Source organism: Epinephelus moara, chromosome 8 (genome assembly GCF_006386435.1).
Source record: "Epinephelus moara isolate mb chromosome 8, YSFRI_EMoa_1.0, whole genome shotgun sequence".
NCBI classification, from domain to species: domain Eukaryota; kingdom Metazoa; phylum Chordata; class Actinopteri; order Perciformes; family Serranidae; genus Epinephelus; species Epinephelus moara.
The window spans coordinates 27,211,177-27,230,247 of record NC_065513.1 but is presented as its reverse complement, the minus strand read 5'-3'; the positions used below and the strand labels follow the sequence as shown (position 1 = coordinate 27,230,247).

General features: G+C 42.3%; 1 protein-coding gene across 3 annotated transcripts in view; it reads left to right on the top strand.

The window, feature by feature from the left end:
• The window catches only part of pde4d (phosphodiesterase 4D, cAMP-specific), a 255,572-nt gene that overhangs the window by 44,667 nt on the left and 191,834 nt on the right, over nt 1-19,071 (top strand). The window contains exon 1 of one of the 3 annotated variants that reach the window (XM_050050735.1): nt 12,969-13,267. The exons of the other annotated variants lie outside the window; for them this stretch is intronic. Coding sequence (XP_049906692.1) covers nt 12,969-13,267 — 299 coding nt within the window. Of the gene's footprint in view, nt 1-12,968; nt 13,268-19,071 lie in introns of those variants that run through there. 3 annotated transcript variants of the gene reach the window in all.

Genomic DNA, 19,071 nt, shown 5'->3' with positions numbered 1-19,071 from the left:
TTTGCCAACCTTTGTTATCTCTGCGATTACAGATAAGTTAATGAAGCTCAGCTCCAGAAGTTAACGTTAGCTTAACTAGAGCTCTTTGGACAGCAGCTAACAATGATGTACAAAACTAGAACAAAATAGGCTAATGAACTCCCAGCAAACAAGGTGACACGATGAACAAGCAGCTAGGAGCTAACGTTAGGCTAACTTTAGCTAACGTTAGCTAGAGATGTTAAAGATAACTTTATATTTCTTTTCAGCCAAGTGATGTTGCCTCAAACACAATGTTGACTTACCTTAGAACAGATATAGACATCCTTGTTAATCTGAATCTTGATGTTGAGGTCTACCGCACAATTTTATCCAAAGGAGACACTCGGCTGAGATGTGGTTTAGGAAAGGGTAAAAAATACACCCCGTTGCCCAGCCTCTCAGGATACCTTGTGTCAGAGCTGCATGTACCCCATGCACACCGACCATTTTAAAACTTCAAATCTCAGAAAAAGCTCATAAAACTGAACAAAACTGACTTTCTGTAAAGCATTTCAATGGACGTCCAGGAAGAGAATTTCCGAGTGTGTGGGAATGGCTATACGCACTGCAATTGGCTCATCGCATTTGAGGGCGGGTTTAGCCATAGGTCAATTGGCTCCCGTTATTATAAATGCAACATTTAGGTCAGATAGATCTCATCAGTCTTTAACTAGGCTATTTTTCCCCAGTAGCAGAAACAGTCTGGTTTTACTTGTGTTTTATGTGAAAAATACTCTGGCACGCAATTTAAGTCTTGGTCGAAAGTGAATTTTTGAATAGTGTTTCCAATGTTCCTAGATTTTCTGTTAAAAGATTACAGAATATCATTTACATTCTATACCAGTGACATTTTACTGTCTCGCAGTCCCAGACACTTTCAGTACCGTTTAATCTCATATCATATAAAGCAGCCTACTTCATTCATGGTCCTGTTGATGTCGTTCATAATTAACTCCCCTGCCCCTTTCGCATGAACGCGCTCGTGGCTGAATAGGAAAACCCAGAGTTGACTGAACTAGTTAGCTTTGTAGTACCAGTTATCCAGACGGCGAATGTTAGGGTGAGTCAAACCAGATAATGAAAAGATATCCTGGGTAAGTTGAACTGGCTTCACAGTACAGGCCTCAGGTCTGCACTGCACTGAGATTTTAAGGTACCTTTTTGTAGTGTTTTTGTATTGAACAATTCTGCTGCATTTTCCCAGTAAAATCACCTTTTAGCTGAATTCCTCCATAAGGGAAACATTTTCTGATGATGTGAAGGGAGCTGAGCGTCATGAACTAGACAGCTTTGTGCAGTGGATGAATTTAGACATCTATGTGAAGTCTGACTGTGAATTAGATCTGAGCAAAAAAAATCTATCCTATGTTGTCAGAAATAAAAGACAAAAAAATAAGCAGACACTGCTTGCATTGAAAGCAGGGTTGGCTGGCGCTCAGGTGGTAGAGAAGGTCATGCATCAATCACAATATTGGTAGATCAATATGTTTGTGGAGGGAAAAATGTAAGTTGACAAACCAATGTGATATAAAAAAGACTGTCAATCAACAGTGAACTCTCATTTTGCAGATGTTCAAGTGTATTTAGCACAACAGCAAAGACAGCTTTCAGATCAGCCCCAGTGTTCAGCATCACAACTTCACTTAAAAAATTAAAATGAAAAATGAAAATGCCTGTAAAGGCAGCAGCATGTTCATTGTGATGGATTACCTATCCCACGCAACTTTCAAGCCTCGGCAAATTGAGTTTCATACTGTAGTGAAATTAACAGAAACAAATGGCTGCCTGAAAGGTAGGAAATCAATTATGGTATGATTTGGAAAATTGTTGGCAGTAATGTAAAGTATACTTGATGTGAGGAGGACTAATAACATGCAAACCACTGGTGTTTAAATTATCCCTGACTGACTACATGGTCTAAAGTGTGACTCATCAAATGAATAGGCCAACAGATTCATGGTTGTCAACGCTGTCACTTACTAATCTTAACACAGGAAATGTACTTCGCCACTTGAAACATGATAAACAACATAAAAGCAACGTCTCAAAGAAAATTGTAGTGAAGATCTGTCTCCTTTTGTTTTTTAACAACATTTCTTACAAAGTATTTTTATATTTGGCACTGTGTTTTTACTCTGTTATACAGCACAGAAGTCCTATACATATCATTTATTCGTTCATTCATCTGTTAGCACTGCTTGGACTAATGATTAGTCACACTTAAACTTAGTATTGCTGCACCACTTCACGGGCAAACGGAGCCATCTGCTGCGCCTGGTGTTATTTGGTCCACCTCAGCATCCACAGTCTAAAGTCCGCCAGAGATGGCAGTTTTGGATCAGATCTGGTTGAATCAGCAGATGGTGGGGCAGTTAAGTGTGTTGTCTGGGGAGACGAAAGAAAAGTTTACATGTCCAGAGCATCACTTATATCTTTAAGTGAGCTCTTTCATTCTTATGTCAAAGCAGATTCGATGGTGGTGAGATCCTTAAAAAAGGTGTGCCCTTGACTACCTTTGTGATGAGGGGAGAGTGCAGGAGACAGCTAATGCCTTCATAGTGTCTAGTAGTTCTAGTGTTCATTCATTTTCTGTAATCGCTTATCCTGTTGGGGGTCGCAAGGGGGCTGGACAATTTAGAGTCACCTATTAACCTGCATGTCTTTGGATGGGAGGAAGCCGGAGTACCCAGAGAAAGCCCATGCTGACATGGGGAGAACTTGCAAACTCTGCACAGAAGGGCTCCTTCACCCCAGGGTTTGAACCCCCTACCCTCTTGCTGTGAGGCGACAATGCTAACCACTGCATCACTGTGTTGCCAGGACATGTGGAAAGATTTTTTTTTAAAAACAGAGGTTGAAAATATCTATTAAAAAAGTATCTGTATCCGTGTAGACAGGGCTGAGAGCTCCAATGTGTTATTTCCATGGCCTCGGAAAGTTCAATCAATATTTGTGGACATGAGCTTCTCTCTCTCAAAGCCAGCAACCAGAGAAATAAGTCTCAAACTTGTGATGTCATAGGGTATGAAATCTGGAGCTGCTCCATTGACAATGAATAGGAGCCTGATTTTGTGGACCAGCACAAAGTTTGTTCTCTTGCTCTCAGTTTTTAAAGAGAAAAAGTACCCAGATCCTCAGAACATCCCCCTTGGGTGCTCTCAGTGTCATCTATAACATCTGTCATAAATCATTGTTAGTTAAGCAGCTGCACACTTTACACCCTATGACATCACAACTGTGAGTTTCGTTACTTTTTGGATCTGGTTGGGAGTTTACTGATATATCAAGACTGTCTTCGACAATACGAAAATGGGTGTAGTTCCTCTTCAGAGTTTCAGTTTTAAAGGTTATGGCAACTACTTAGCTTTACGACACAGAAAAAGCACAAGCAAATGTATTAGAAATGCTCAGTATTACTTTTAGTGTGCACTCACAGCCTCTCACGCTCGGAAAACATGATCATACGACAGCTGAGAAAGGAATCACACCCTATCCAGAGAATGCTGGAGAATGTATCAGAGCGGTTTCAGATGAAATGAGGTTTGGCAGAGACAGACACCGAGTCTCCAACCAGCTTGATTCTCCGAGGGGAGACAGAAACAAACATAACAAACAGCATTCTGTATCAAACACAGTGGTCCAACGGGGGAGTCATAATTTAACTCAGCAAACATTCCAGGGATATACCCGACCACACAGGTGGAATAGCATAAACTCAGTGGTTAAACCTATCAGTCAGTGGAAAGTCCCCATTGTCCTGGTGTAGTGTTGTACATGAAACACATGGCTGTTCACTCTGACTTGTCTTTGACTGTGATGTTATGCTCAAAAAGGCTCTGTAGCTCACTCATCAGCATCATGCTACCTCTGTAACACTGTTCAATGGCTCATCATCAAAAAATGCATCTGCTTTTCCTTACATGCTCTTGTCTCGTCCTTTTCTCTCTCTGTGCCGAGGATGATGGGACCTGTAAGGTCTCACAGAGTGAATAAACAATAGAGGAGTAAGCAGTGAGGTACAGCTTATTAATAAGGCCTTGTTAGGGGGGGATTTAATTAGAGAATATGTTACAAGGCATTGTGGGGAGACTTTAAAGAAGAAAATGTTATTGACTTGTGGACTTCTTAAGAGGGAAACAAGAAAAGCTAGTGTCACTTAGCTCTAAATTACATTTTCACAGGCAGAGCAATTTTCAGGGTGACTCTGATGCACAACAGAGCTGAGATACTTTCCTCTGCTTTAAAAAATATCAATAGCATGTTGATTCCAGGAAATACAGTCTAGTTTTGTCTTTATTTATGACATCTTTGTCTGTAGCTAGGTGTATCACATATCTACATCACTTACAGCATAGTCCCTTATACACTGCCTGTTCAAGGTGGGATGTTGCCCCATTATTCCACATCGCTGTTCTGTATAAAAGGTATGATCATGGAATGGGGGGAGGCAGAGTTTTTAAGCCAGGGATGGAGGTAGTAAGAGCTCAGAATTGACGTCTGTGTTAAAGGGACAGTCACCAGGATGGGACCATAGCTGGGACAGGTGACGATGTATTATGTGTGCCACCCACCGCAAAGAAGCAGCTGGTAGCAGTCATGGATGAGTTACTGAACAGACCGACCGAGAACAGGCCCAGTGGCCCAAAGTGTCAAGAGCGCCACTGGCCTTCACCTGCAATATGTCACTAAAATGAACAGGTACAGGACTCAAAATAACCACAAAGGGTGCAAAAGACAACTAAAAGATGCAAAGCAACTGCAAAGAGGTACAAAATAACTACAAGACACTGAGCAGTACTGTACAGTTCCGTTTGGTGCGCTTTTTTCTGTTTCCACTGTGAAAAGTTGTGGGTGGTACCAGTGGGACCATTCCGTACCATCACTAATTTTGACTAACCTTCTGTTGGAGTACCTAGCACACAGATCTGGTACTAAACGGTGGAGCTTTGAACACTGCAGTCCGTTGATTGGTCAATAGCGGACGGTCACTTTGATCAGGGCTGAGCTGTGGCTGGTTTTGTGGTCTTACATACATTAGTAAACTATAACTGTAAAATGAAAGGATGTTTTTGCTGCCTCTTGCAGCAGCTGTAGACTGAGAGAAAAAAACTTCATTCATTGAGCTGCCTGCCGGCGACTTTTAAGGTGAAACGTTAACTTGTAATGTTACTCAATGCATGAGTTGACGACATGAATCCATCAGCACACCTTAAATTTAAATGTGACAACTTTGACCATTACTTTAGTTTTTATTGTCTCTCTTGGATGACATGTACTTTTTTAGTAATAAGTGGATCTTCGAGCCTTTAAAAATGTATATTAATTTCGTCCGGATTATGTAAACTGAATTTATTCTAATTCCCACTCGGATAAAAAATAAGCATTGCAGAGCGTCGTTCCTGTGGGCTCCGGCAACACTAAACCCCTGAGCTTGCCTTATAAGGACACAAACCCACTATTCTTAAAAATCGCACCAAGAGAGACTCTCACTGCAGGCTGTTCCATTTTGTTCTGAGAATGTCACGTGCAGCCTTGTTCTGTGGATGATAAACGAGGTGCAGACTGATAAAGGAAGAAATACAGTGGGTGCTGGACGGATCAGTGAGTGACAATCCCGCCCACATGGAAGAGTACAGTTTGTGGTGGATATGTTAAGTGGACCTAGGGTTTCGGTATCATTTCTGAAGGGTTACTTTTGGTTTCAAAGGTACCATATTGAATGTGTTTGGTGGAAACTAAGCTAAAATGACCGAAAACTAACCTCAAAGTCTGTGAGTCTAGCTCCTAAGTCAGAGGTGGTGGTGCTTTTTGCATATCTGTGCCCAGGGGCCCACTGTTTTGTTATCCGCCCATGGTAGCAGATCACAGCTGAATCCTGCAAACTGCAGAGACAATGAGGTCTGGGAGCTCCTTACCATCCAAGCAGGAGATCACCATATTATAAGGGCAGTAAATTATGGTTATTGCCGAGTCATGCCATTGTTGTTGTTTAGAAAGTGCTGCCCGATGCATGTATTATATGTCACACTAGAGGCTGACGCTGTTGTGTTACACATCATACCTGTCATGCTTTTTTTGCTTTTGGAATCCTGGCATTGCGATCTGAAATCACACACTGGGGTGGCATTATGCTGCTGTTGTTTGGTTCTGTATGAAAAAAAGCAAAGCCAGCGTAATGAAGGGTCCTTATGGCCGCCCTATTGCCGGATCTGTGTGTAAAAATGCCTAAAATCTACAGTACCACTGACAGGAACTGCTGCCCATGATAAAAAAAAAAAACATAGTCAGTGCTGAATAATTTACTCGCAGTCATTGTGATAATACCAAAAAGTGACAGGCCTTAAATGTAGAGGCAGCCCATTCTCTCTGAGTAATTGTCAGCAAACTTTTTATGTGAACTTTGGAGAAGGGCAAACTATCCCCAAGTGGTTACAGCTGACCACTCTTTGAAAAGCATGTTGCATCGGCTGGATAAGGATTGGGCAATTTGTAAGGGCGTTATTTGAAGGGAGACAAAGGCAATACGGGCCTGTCACTGTCTCCTCTACTTCACATGGTTGTATTGACTATTTTCAAATATGTCATGGTATTTTTTTTGTCTTCTCTTTTTTCTTGGAGAACTTCAAAAGCTACTTTTCGAAACTATTACCTGCAGCATGAAGAAAAAAACCAACCCAAAACAAAACAAAACAAAACCATAACACAACCTGCTGTGAAATCAAAGTGGTTTGTTGTCCTATCGTATATGCTCCAAAACATTTTGGGCTTTGATTATGTAACCTTTTTGATCTATCACAATTCAGCCTTTTGACTGCAAAAAGCCTTCCCATTAAACCATCGGCCATGTTCCATCATGTTAACACCACATCAGGCAAGATTGACTGCTTTCATACCAGAACATGCCAACTATGAACGGTTGAAGAATAAATTGACTGTCAAGAGAAAAATGGGCGACAGGGGAGAATTTTAACAAAGGCCATACATCTTAACTTTGCTTCAAGCTTGATTCATTTATAATTCAGCACAGTGGTGAGGGAGAAATATACAGTTGTACAGCATTAAGGACGGGAGACGTGCCATGCTAAATGCTCCAAATGCAACTTTTGAGTGAATTTAGTGACATTAACTTTGTATGCGGCTTAATGAGACTGGCTGCTGTATTAATGCACGGGCCAAGAAGTAGCACAAAGTAGTGCACTATCTTTCCATTAGATGCTCTCATAATGGGAATACAGAACAATGATTCGTTCCATTAAACTGTACCAGTGTCTTTGCCTCTCCTCAATGACTAGCAAACACTTAGTATGGCGGCTTTTGTTTAATCTATAGGGAAAGATTTGACATAATTTATAGCCCTCAGCGCCTCACCTCAACATATATAAACAAAAATTGAGTGTCCTGGTGGATGCAAGTCCTAAGAGAGCCTGATTTAACATTAAATCGCATGTTTTGTTCTGTTTACATGTACAGTAATTGCTTTTCTTTTTAAGTACAATCAGAGAGTGTAACTTTATAATTGCATTGCAGACGAGGCACACAGATGAGCAGCTCATTACCAACACATCAACAAATAAACCAACAGATGTTAATTATGTTATTAATGTGTGAAAAAGTGTGAAAATATAAATTTATACTGACAAAGGCAGCACAAGCATCAATAGTTGTATTAGAAATTGGCTCAATATTGGATCAAAACAAACTATCATTGATTTCCCAAACATTAAAATTCCATTTACATGATGTTGGAGATCAATTAGAAATTAAACACATTCCCACTTTTTTCTCTGTATACCAATTCAGACACTCAGACACTTCAGATACTGATCCGATACCAGTGCTTCTTTTTTTAATTAAAAGTCTGTGCAGCTCATGGTGTGGAACTGATTGGGTTCATTCTTCTATGTGTAAGGGAACACGAGGCTGCAACCAGACATTATATCTTAACTATAAGTAGGGACATTTATACACCTACTAATCTTAGGTTTGTGCAAATTTTAATTCTGGAAGGGATATCAAAGGTTATTGTGACTAAGAAACTACTTACTGTGAGGTGAATTGGTTCGGCTGATAACCTGCTCGGTTAATTAAGTATTGGTGCAGATCCCAATCAGGTGGAATCACTAATTATCGACCGTACTAATAGTTATCTCTGTCATCATCCCATTATCCCAGAATAACATTCTAACAGTCTAATTCAACATAAGAAGGGAAGAAAACAAACATGAGAATAAAATTAACATAGCAAATTGACCTTTCGCTAAGCCCCACCCATTTGTAATGGTCCAACAAGCTGTCGGAGTATGCATGGAGCCCACACTGTAACTAACTGCACTCCCCGAAGAAATATTGTCTTATTTTTGGGGAAAATGAAAGCGTGATTCCAGAGAGAAGCAGACAGAGGGGTCTACAGTCTGTGTTTGAAGGATATATCCAGGATGTCAAACTGACTCAGCAGCAACAACAGGTTAAAAAGACAAAGATAGTGAGAAGCTAAAGACGAACTACAGGCTACAGATCACAGTGTAAAAGTGAACCACCACATCACTGCTGATCGCCACACAAGACAATGAATATAAAGGGAAACTTCAGCGATATTGAACCAGCTGTGTGGCATCACAGTGTGTGCAGATGAACGGTGTTTGGCTTTGCCCCCGTGCTGCTGCCAGCACCTGGACCTCTGCTGCCAAATGGGCAGGGATCTCATGGGAAGTCAAACAACATTCATCTGCGCACACTGCGATGACACACAGCTGGTTGAATATCAGTAAAGTTTCCCTGCTTCCCTTCACTGGTTCCTGTACAGCAGGGTCGGTCTTTGTTTCACTGTTATAATCATTAAAAAGCAAAAGCAGCATGTGTATACATTCAGTAGGCTATATCTTCAGTAGCTAGCTAGCTAACCCTACACTTTTCAGGGTTTGATTTTGGTTTTGGAACAGGGAAGAAACGTATATCTTTTTCCAACCTCTCCAGGTAACGAGTATCATTAATACACGACGTGCCCCAGGCACAACATTTAGCTCCAAATCCACAAAACCAGCCTGAAAATGAAGGAAATCCGAAATGATTGCATTAGAGTCAATGGAGCATAGCTGTGTTGTTGTCGGACCCTGGCCTGAGCCGGCCTGATGCTACGTTATGATTGGCCGGTCTGCGTCTGGGGGCGGGACTTAGTGAAGGGTCAACTGTTGTGCATGGCTCCTAAAGTGAGCTGGGCTACTTCACCTGGGGTCCGTTTCACAAAGCAGGTTTAGTGAAAACTCTGAGTCTGTTAACCCTGAAATGAGGGAAACTCTGGGTTTTCCGTTTCAGAGAGGGAGGTAACTTAAACCAGAGAAAGCGGAGTAACTCCAGCCCATTTCAGAAAGAGAGGTAACTGAAGCTCTGTGTCAGTTACTATGACAACTGACTCTGTGAACCTAACCTGGTCGGGAGCAGGTTTTTTTCAATGAACCTCGAGTTTCTAGCTGTCTCCTCCCTCTTACGCCACACACGCAATGTGATTCATTCATTCATTCGTTTAGTGTCGCGCGGGTTTCAGCGAGTTTGATCATCTGTCCTCAAGGTAAAGTTGAATCCTAAAGTGTGTTCTAGTTCTAAATGTTTTTTTCGACCATGGCATGTCCGTTCTTGGAGGACCCTGTGGACGAAGAGGCAGTGTTACTGAGGAGGGAGTTACGCATTCGTCGGGAGATTATTCACAGGCCCAGAATTGACGTATTATCATTTCCAGAACATTTTCTTTTTGAATGTTACCGTTTTACATCACAGTCCATCATTTATATCCATAACCTCATCCGTCGTGACATAACCAACGTCACTAACCGTTGACGTGCACTTTCATCTACCCAGATTCTTTGTGTTGCTCTTCGTTTTTTTGCAAACGGGAGTTTTCTGTATAATATCGGAGATGCAGAAAATATCAGTAAGGCCATTGTCTGCAGAGCTGTGAGAAAAGTGTCCCTAGCCCTGAAACGTCTATTAAACTCTTATGTTGTGTTCCCTGGACATAAACCTGTGAGGGTCATCAAGGAGGAGTTCCACAGGATTGCAGGTGAATGATGTAGAAATCAGTTAAAATGTATGATTATAAATCATGTTCAGTTAATGACATGGTGCTGCAACCTCAGACTGGGATTCTTTTAGGATTTCCCGGTGTGATAGGGTGCATTGATGGAACCCACATTCCCATCATTGCTCCTTCACAAAATGAAGGAGACTATGTGAATATGAAGTCCATTCACAGCATTAATGTGCAGGTAGACTGACTGTCTCAAAATGTCAGACAGCATCACACTGCAAAAACTCAAAATCATACCAAGAATATTTGTCTTATTTCTAGTCAAAATGTCTCATTTCTAGTCAAAACTAATCATACCTAAAAGTAACTTGTTTTTAGACCATTTTCACTTGAAAAATAATGAGGTGGGATTGCATCTAAGTGAACTACATTTCAGCTTTAACACCATTCCACCTGTTTGCATCTGTAGCCTAACATTATTGTGATTGCATAAATGTATAAAATAAATTTAAACTTTCGCATTGACTCGAGCAGTAATTTCCTCCCACACCGACTTCCGTTCCTTTGCTGCTGCAACCATGTTACTCCTCTTCCTGAAAACAGCTTCAAATTTGCTGAATGAGCGCATTAAAATATACAACTCCAGAGGAGTAAAAAAATGCAGACCTTTTCTTGTAGCTTGTTGCCATGGTGAATCGTGGTATTGGGGCGCCATTGATGACGGCTTTTTAAAGTCGTGGTGCACGCGCGTAACTCAGAGTGAACAAACTCTGTGTTGATTGAACCGATTGAAATCACCTGTTCTGAAACCCGTAACCCAGAGTTTCCCATCTCAGAGTTACTCAACTCAGAGTTCAGGGTTAGGCTCAGAGTTTGTTGAACCTCCTTTCTGAAACGGACCCCTGGATGCTACAACATAACATCTATAGTTTGTTAACACCAATTAAGGCAACTGTGCTGGGCTGTGGATTAGCTTTGGAGCCACTGTGATTCAACCAACTCTAGGAATCTTGCTACTTTTACTTTTTTTAAACGTGTAATCGTGTGACCTTCACTGACCTATCAACATGTTGCTAGTGTTGTTATGATGCTGGAATTTCTAATACAATACCTTGAAAAATATTGATATTGGATACTATTTTCAATACCACAAGGAAAATTTGACATTGGGTATAAAATTTACAATTTTTGAAAAGATAAATATAACAAGGCTACGACATGATGACACATCTTTTCTTTTCTTGGTAAATTGCACAGAACAGCAGAATAACTTCAGTAAGCATAAAAAATAAGAGCGAGAAAGTGCAGCTGGTGCCGAGTAATTAATAACTTAGCTTAATACTGTAATTTCATCACGCTGACTAAAAACACCTCATGGTTTGAAGCGCTCATGTTGTATTGACTACTCACAGCTTTACATGTCAACATGTCTGATGTTTACAAAGTTAAGTCCAGTGGCAAACAAATATGCAAGGTGTGCAAATGTGAAATGTGGCCCATCCAGTACATTGTTTGGTGAAGGTGACTCCCACTGCATGGTGGGATACAATCTTTCCCATGACCTAGTTTAGTTTAATAAAGTAATGGAAAATAAATTTTATGCATAAACAAGTTTCGGGTCAGTTCTCAGTGTGTGCAGCATTCAGTTGTGCTGTTGTATCAGTGCATCCCTGCAGGGAGTGCGATTAACTTCAGTAGATAAATGTGGACCAACACAAAGTCCACACATGTGCTGCTCATGTGTGCATGCAAGGGACGCATGCACTTAAAGCAGGAGAGATTGCAATCATCACACTGTTAGCTTCCAGAGTAATGGGCTTGAGCTGCAAGAGGAGTGTAGGGAGAGGAAGGGAAAGAAATCAGTCTGCCCTGAAAGTCCCCTCTCCCTGGAAATGATGACAAACACAAGAGAGCAGGGAGAGGTTTAACAAGGTGGCTGGATGTTTGCACTCCTCTGTAACCCAAGGACAACGCAGGCGCAGACACAGATCCTGTTTTGACCCTTGGTTTATTTAATTACGGTCAAGGTGTGCGCATTTTACCTGCAGTGTGTTTAATGCTGCTGTCACAAATACAATATAATTCTGAGTATAAACACATTTTGTGATAAATCTAATTTGACCTATTGGCTAATAAAACTGCTCCAGTGTTGTCGTATGATTTGGCCACCTGGCTCTCTGCCCACTCCCACCTCCTGCTTTTCACTCATGGAGGATTTCAGGGGAGGTGCTTTGGGTGGGTCCCTCATGTTTTATGTATCATCCTGCTCCCTATATCCCGTCGCCGCTTGTCCCTTACACGGGACTTGAGAAGGGGAGAACAGTGTTGTCATGTCTGGATGGTTTTACGCACACCGTGCGTCAGGTTAACAACAGCCGCGGGGGTTTGCAGAAGTTTGCACGGTATTGTGGAAAGAGCATCCGCCTGTGTGGACTGTCCTGAACATCTCGTACCGCAGCAGCAACACAAGCACCTTGCTTAAAAATGGGCGTGTACGGAGAAAGCGCAGAGCACTTGGAAACCAGACTCTATTGAGTTCTTTCTCGTAGCCTCACTCCGGGACACTTCCCCCTTCCAAACCGCAGTTACAGAGGTCTACCTCGTGATGCGTAAATGGATTCATTTTTGGCTCCGTCCAATGTGTTTCTGCAGGGCAGTGAGGATAAGTTGATGGAGTTTAACTCATCACGTGAGCTCAACAAAACAAACTGGACGTGAAGCATACAGAGAACCACCTAAAAAGTTATCTTAATTACTTCTAGGGTTGTAATTTTGCCTTTGGAGCTATTTCTTATTATTAATATAAAATAACACCTGAACTCGGGGTGTTGTGAACCCCCCCTCCTATCACCTCCTATTCCTTTTGAATGCCCCTAAAGTGTTTATTTCTTTTACAAAATATTTTAAAACCAACGTGGCGAGGAGGATGGACCCTGCCTGCGGAAAAGTGGGGACGGCGTCTCTGGCCGGCGGCGGCGGAACCGGCGTGAGTGCGAAGGCGCCCAAACATCTGTGGAGGCAGCAGAACCAGGCAGCGCTCTCTCCGCTCCACCACGCGCTGGTAGTGCGCAAGAACGACCGCGTGAGACAAAGAGGCTTTTCGGACACCGAGAGATACCTCAACCCGAGGAACATGGACCGGACTTACGCAGTGGACACGGGGCACCGACCCGGGCTGAAGAAATCCAGGATGTCGTGGCCGTCGTCGTTTCAAGGTCTTCGACGGTAAGGGCAAAAAGGGGAAACTGCTCTTTCCTCATCTTGTGTCTCTTTCTAATTTCCCCTCGATGGAGATGGGCGTTGTGTGGATGACTGACGCGCGAGAGCGGAGAAGTCTTTTGCCTTTTATTTCGTCATAACTTTGGGGATGTTTTTAGATTTTTGGCGACGCTCGACCTCTGTTTTCTATCACTTTTTGTGCCGCACCGTCAAAAGCATTTACTATGTACGCTGCTGTAATGGCACAGAGAGGATGGGTAAACTATAAGCTTGGTCAGCCTATAGCTAAAGGTGAAATAACAAATAAATAATCGCTATATCATTTATGCCCTTTTCACACTTAAACACACCCTATCTTATAACTTATGTTTAATATTTTTCATATAGCTAACGGATCCCATTGGCGCTTACAGTTGACTGTTTAATCAGGTCAGAAAGATGCATCACCCTGGAGAGAGGATAGGTTTATTTCTAGAAAAAGTCAAAAGAATAAGTGAGTGTTATCTAAACACAGTTATCAGGCTTTAGTGTTTATGCTCATATCTGTGAGACTATATTTGGCACACCAGGCAGGCAGAGATGTAGGCTTCTTAGTGTACAATGACAGCCTAGACTGATGGAAATGAAAGGTAGGCGTTGACTGAAGGCAGGTCACAGGGAACATCCATGTGTGCCCTGAACACAACACATGCAGGCAGGCACCTTTTTTAAAATCCTCAGGGATTAATACCTATTAGCTTGAGGATCACTGCTCTGCCTGGTGCTCATGTTTGTAAGTGAAATGACTCCCTGAGGATAAGGAGATACAGTAGGAGTGCTTTACATCATCACTAATACATGGTGACCACATTCTCTGAAACGACAGTCATAATAATCTGAGTCACTACTCATGACAACATGGATAATCTTAGCGCATGTGTGACAAGCGCTGGGTCTTCAGATGTTGCTCGCACATAAGTATTTAACCAGAGCAGCGACTGTAAGATGACAGCAGTAATGTTTGCTGTAACAACAGTTTTAGTGAAGCCTGCCTGCATACAGACAGACGGACACAAAAGCAGCTCTGCACGCTGACAGCCCGGATGTGTGGGGAAATGTTTCTGCTCTAATTACTCACTTGTTCTGGGAAGGAGGGAGAGAGAGAAAAAAAAAAAGACCAGCTGAAATGAAACCTGAGAAGGTCACCTCAGCTCCCTGGCTTAAGAGACTGTTGCGGATACAAGTTTCTATCAAACAGTTTCCTTTCTTTCTTCCTCTTGTTTAAGAATTGGTGTGGATATGAGTGATGCTCGCCTACAGGTCCAGTCAACTATAGAAGGCACGCTGGCTCGTCTGGCCGACAGACAGAATGGTCCCTGTCACAGTGGCAGAGTAGTCACATGGAGGAAAAGCCAGAGAGGGAGGGAGGGATGGGGAGGGGGGGGTGATGAGAGCACAGATGGAAGTGACATTGCAAAGTGGTGTGCTGGACTAGAACACCCATGTTAAAATATTGCATTGAACTTACACTTTGTCCTATCAAAGTGAAATTTAAGAGGATGTTCCTGTAATTCAACTGCATCCGAGATCATTCAAGCACATTTCATCTTTGCTGCAGGAGGGTAATTACACGTTGATTAACCCAAACAAATCAAATTTTGCACAGGAGGCTAATTACGTAAGAGGCACATTGCACTCCAGCACATATTCAGGAGCACTAACAGCGGGCTAAATCAAATTTGGCCCCTTGTACACCACACCACAGCTCAGCACGCCATTATTTGCAGTTGGTCAATAGGGTAATTTGCCTAGTTGTGTTTTTTATTTGCATTCATTGAGTTGCATGTTTCTGTAATTCTTAATTCGATGCCTTTTGCCACTGGGACCGGCGAGGGCCTTCGTCTGGCGTGGCTTTCATTAAATGAGCACACCTAAGGGGTAGGAACTATAATATACAGCCCTATTATAGCACATTGTCTGCAATAACAATACAGGTGATTATGTGATGCACGGCATATTGCATGACAATCAGAACAGCAGCTGTTGCGTGAAAGCAGAACAGCTGCAGTTAAGTGTAGTTGAGGGATGCCCGTCTTTCTCAAAGCGACTCAAGTCTTTTCTGTCTGTGTAAATTACATTTAACAGAAACCTAGAAATAACACATTGGTACAAAGAAATTACAAATGTATAAAATTCATAATCCAACAGTATTGCTTGGCATATTGCCTTATTGACTATATCGTCCAAACACTAGTGAGCCTGCCCTCTTGGCATTCATTGAATTGATTTAAAACCTTTCGACAGCCTTTGCGAGCATACAGCTAAAGTATGGCTGCTTGTCAAGGAGAATAGCGAAATTCTTTATACTTGAAAGCTTTCACCATAGATATATATAGTCAGCATTAGAGATACTTCTTAGCCTACAGGAAGTTGGTGTGTGATTTTTTACGTTTAAGCCATGCATTTGATTGACTTTTCCAATTAGCAAGGCATCAGCAGGTTGCATATCTTCACATGAAAAAGTCAGCAATCAAGTTGTTGCTGCACATTAGATAAACAAGACTTATTTCCTGATTGTAACAGACAGATATAAACAACTTCTGAGGCAGTGCCCCGGTAGAAGACTAATAAGAAGAGCCAGCTACTTGCTCAACACATACAGTTGATCTCAGTCTCACGTATACAGAGAGACAGCAAATCTCCCCCTCAGAGGACTGTGGATGTAGCTGTGTGTGCCCGAGCAGCTGGTTCGGCACAATGTCCAGCCGCCCCAAGGTAAAACACATCACCCAAATGTGTCACAATGTAGGCTGGGCCCGGACGCTGCTCAAGGCTTGTGTGAGACCTCAGCAAGAATCTTGAGCGTACTTTGATGAGGAGATGGCATTTGGCCCATTCTTCTCCTGCTGCTTGCCTGTCCCTGCCATGGGGACGCTGCAGGCGGGGTTTCTTTATCTGTGGAGATGTCAATGAAGAGGAGGACCGTGATTTCTCTTCTCTCTGTCAAATCGCAATCGAGATTTGGCGATTCAGTGGGTGGGAAAGGAAATGTCAAAACAACAACAAAAAAAAAAAGATGAAACATCTAAGCTGGGAAGGGAAACGGATGGAAGATGCTCCTCTTGGACATTTTGTCCCCTCAGCAGCAGATTGGAAAACGTACCCCTGCCCTCTCAGTCTACACTGTATTTAGCAGTCGTTGATTTTTCTCCAGCCAGTCCTCCTCCTCCTGGTGTGACTGACTACTGTGACTTGCCAGAGTGAGGTTTTTAGCCAGTATGAAGCATAACCCCCCGGCTATGTCATTAGATCCCAAGGGTGTTAGTGAGCGAGTCAGGAACTGCTATTTGCTATGTGGCTATATATAACTCCAGTCACGGCCATACTCCCAGACATGCTGCATAGGCTGCTACAGCACAGGCACAATACACATGTACTGTATGGCTAGACTCCCAGGCATGTGAAAGATGTCCAGAACATGCTAATGGACACTCTGTGGATATGCTACTATAGTTTCCATCAGCAGAGATTAGCATCAAACATCGTGTAGCTTGGGTAATGAAATGGGTCATGAGTTCGGTTATACCATTGTTTCAGTTGTTATCTATCGTCCAGTCCCAGTTATTGCCAGGTAATTAGGTGATTTATTAAAGAGCGTTAACATTTCATTTAAAATATATTAACAGTAGAGCGGCATGGTGGTGCATTCATGAACACTGTTGCCTTACAGCAAGATTGTTCTGGGTCTGAACCCGCTGGCCAGCTTGGGCCTTTCTGTGTAGACTTTGCATGATCTCTGTTAACGTGGGTTTTCTCTGGGTTTCTCCCACAGTCCAAATATGTGCAGGTTAGGTTAATTGGTGACTTTAAGTTGCCTGTAGGTGTGAGTGTGAGCATCAATGGTTATCTGTTTCTATGACCCGTCTTCCACCAAAATTAACGCATGTATGCAGGGTTTTCTCAGCAAGGACAACCCATTAAAAACAGGCAACAGACTGCGTGTCCATCGCCAGTAGACCATGGCTCTGCAGTGGATGAGTGTGCCTTTCTTTTTTTCCTGGTGTGTCGTGTTTGATGTAGCAGACGGGTGAGAAAACAGGTTAGTAAACAGTAGAAAGCAGCATGGAGGCTAGTAGAAAACAATGCGATGGATAAGTCTTCCTTAACATCTTTTAGTTTTTCAGTTTCTGTCTCTCAAACTCATTGCCAGCTAAATTTTGAATGATGTTTCAGCACTGCTTGGATGGAGATGGAGAGTATTTTGTTGTGGCCAATCATTGCATCGGGCCAGCAAAGCTTCTAAAACCAGAGCATCCACCCGAGTGTTGTATTTTCATCGCTGCCGATTGGAGCCAATCAAAGCTGGAGCTGATAAACACCCGTGACTACAGCAGAGTCATTTGTCCTGGGAGTGAAAGCAGATTGTAACCTTTCCGATACGATACAATAACCAGATGTTAGTGGGTGTTGGTGGGGTTTTTTGTACAGTGGAAAGGGACTTATGAGTCAGTCCTGTGATAGTCTGGCGATTTGTCCAGGGTGTTCCCCGCCTGTCACCCATTGTCAGCAGAGATCGCTTCAGCCCCTCAGGTGACCCATGAGAATATGAATGGTTACAGGAAATGAATGGATGGGTATTTAAACAATAAAAAGAGAAAAACTATGTCCTCTATTCAAACAGTGACTCCTTCTGTGTGTCTGTGCTTGGTGTGAGCATCATGTTCCACTTAGCATCATCTTCTTTCTAATATCACAATCCAAATCATGTCCATATGGTTAAATACTCTTCTAGAGTGCACAGCAAAGTTTTGGTGAGCAGGCATATGGAGACAGAGATGCAGGGTGTCAGATCGATGGGAAAAAGACTGCAAACTGGTTTGTGATAAAGGATTTAAAAATAAGTTGTCACTTGCTCTGATTAATGGGGCTCAGCGGGCAGACATGCCGCTCCACCAGAAACATCTCGTAGTGTTGCCTGAGTCCAGACCTTTGAATCCACTCATCCCACTGAGTTGACTGAAGATAGATACGGAGTGTAACAGTTTGACAATTCTGTTTGGTATTTGGCAACTTGAAATGCATGGCAGGGCGCAGATTCTAGAGATTATTTTATAACATTGTAGTTCTGATAGTAAGTTAATTCAAAATCACTTAATATTGATGTAGAAAAAATCAGTCATCCCTTCAATAGTGGATATATGATTCGATTGTCAGTCACCACAAGCCTAGTCATGAGTGATAATTTCTGACTCGGTGAGATTTTCCTCTTGTGTCACAGTATGAAAGGCAGGCAGAGCTGCTAATTACGTTAATACCCGTCCCTTGTCTGGGTCTTATTGACCTGTTCATTCAGGCAGAAATAGAAGGGGTATTGAGTATGTTCTTCAGATGAGCTCTGTGACTTACCTGGGCTTTGAAAGATGAGCATGTGCATTAGGAAGTCTGTGATGCAGACATATTGAGGTTGGAAGTCAATTTTAGTCAAACTCGGAGTAAAAACACAGCTACTTAGGAGAAAGCCAAAAGGTTATTCATTATACAGGATGTGTTAGATTTGCAGACGGTAGTGCTACAGGCCTGATCCTACTCAGAAGCTTCCTGAGTGGTTAGAACGTTATCAGGGTAGTAGATAGCCAATACTGGGGGATTAAGTCTTGTCTTTTATTTAATCAGAGAATTTTATTTTCTTAAATTGCAGCTATAGGTACTGGCCCTCATTTACAAAACTAATGTATGAAAGAAAACTGGCATTTATCAGTGGATATGAGCAGAGGCTGCGATCAAATCTCACGTCAGATCTCAACACGTGGACACAAGTTTGAGTCAGCATG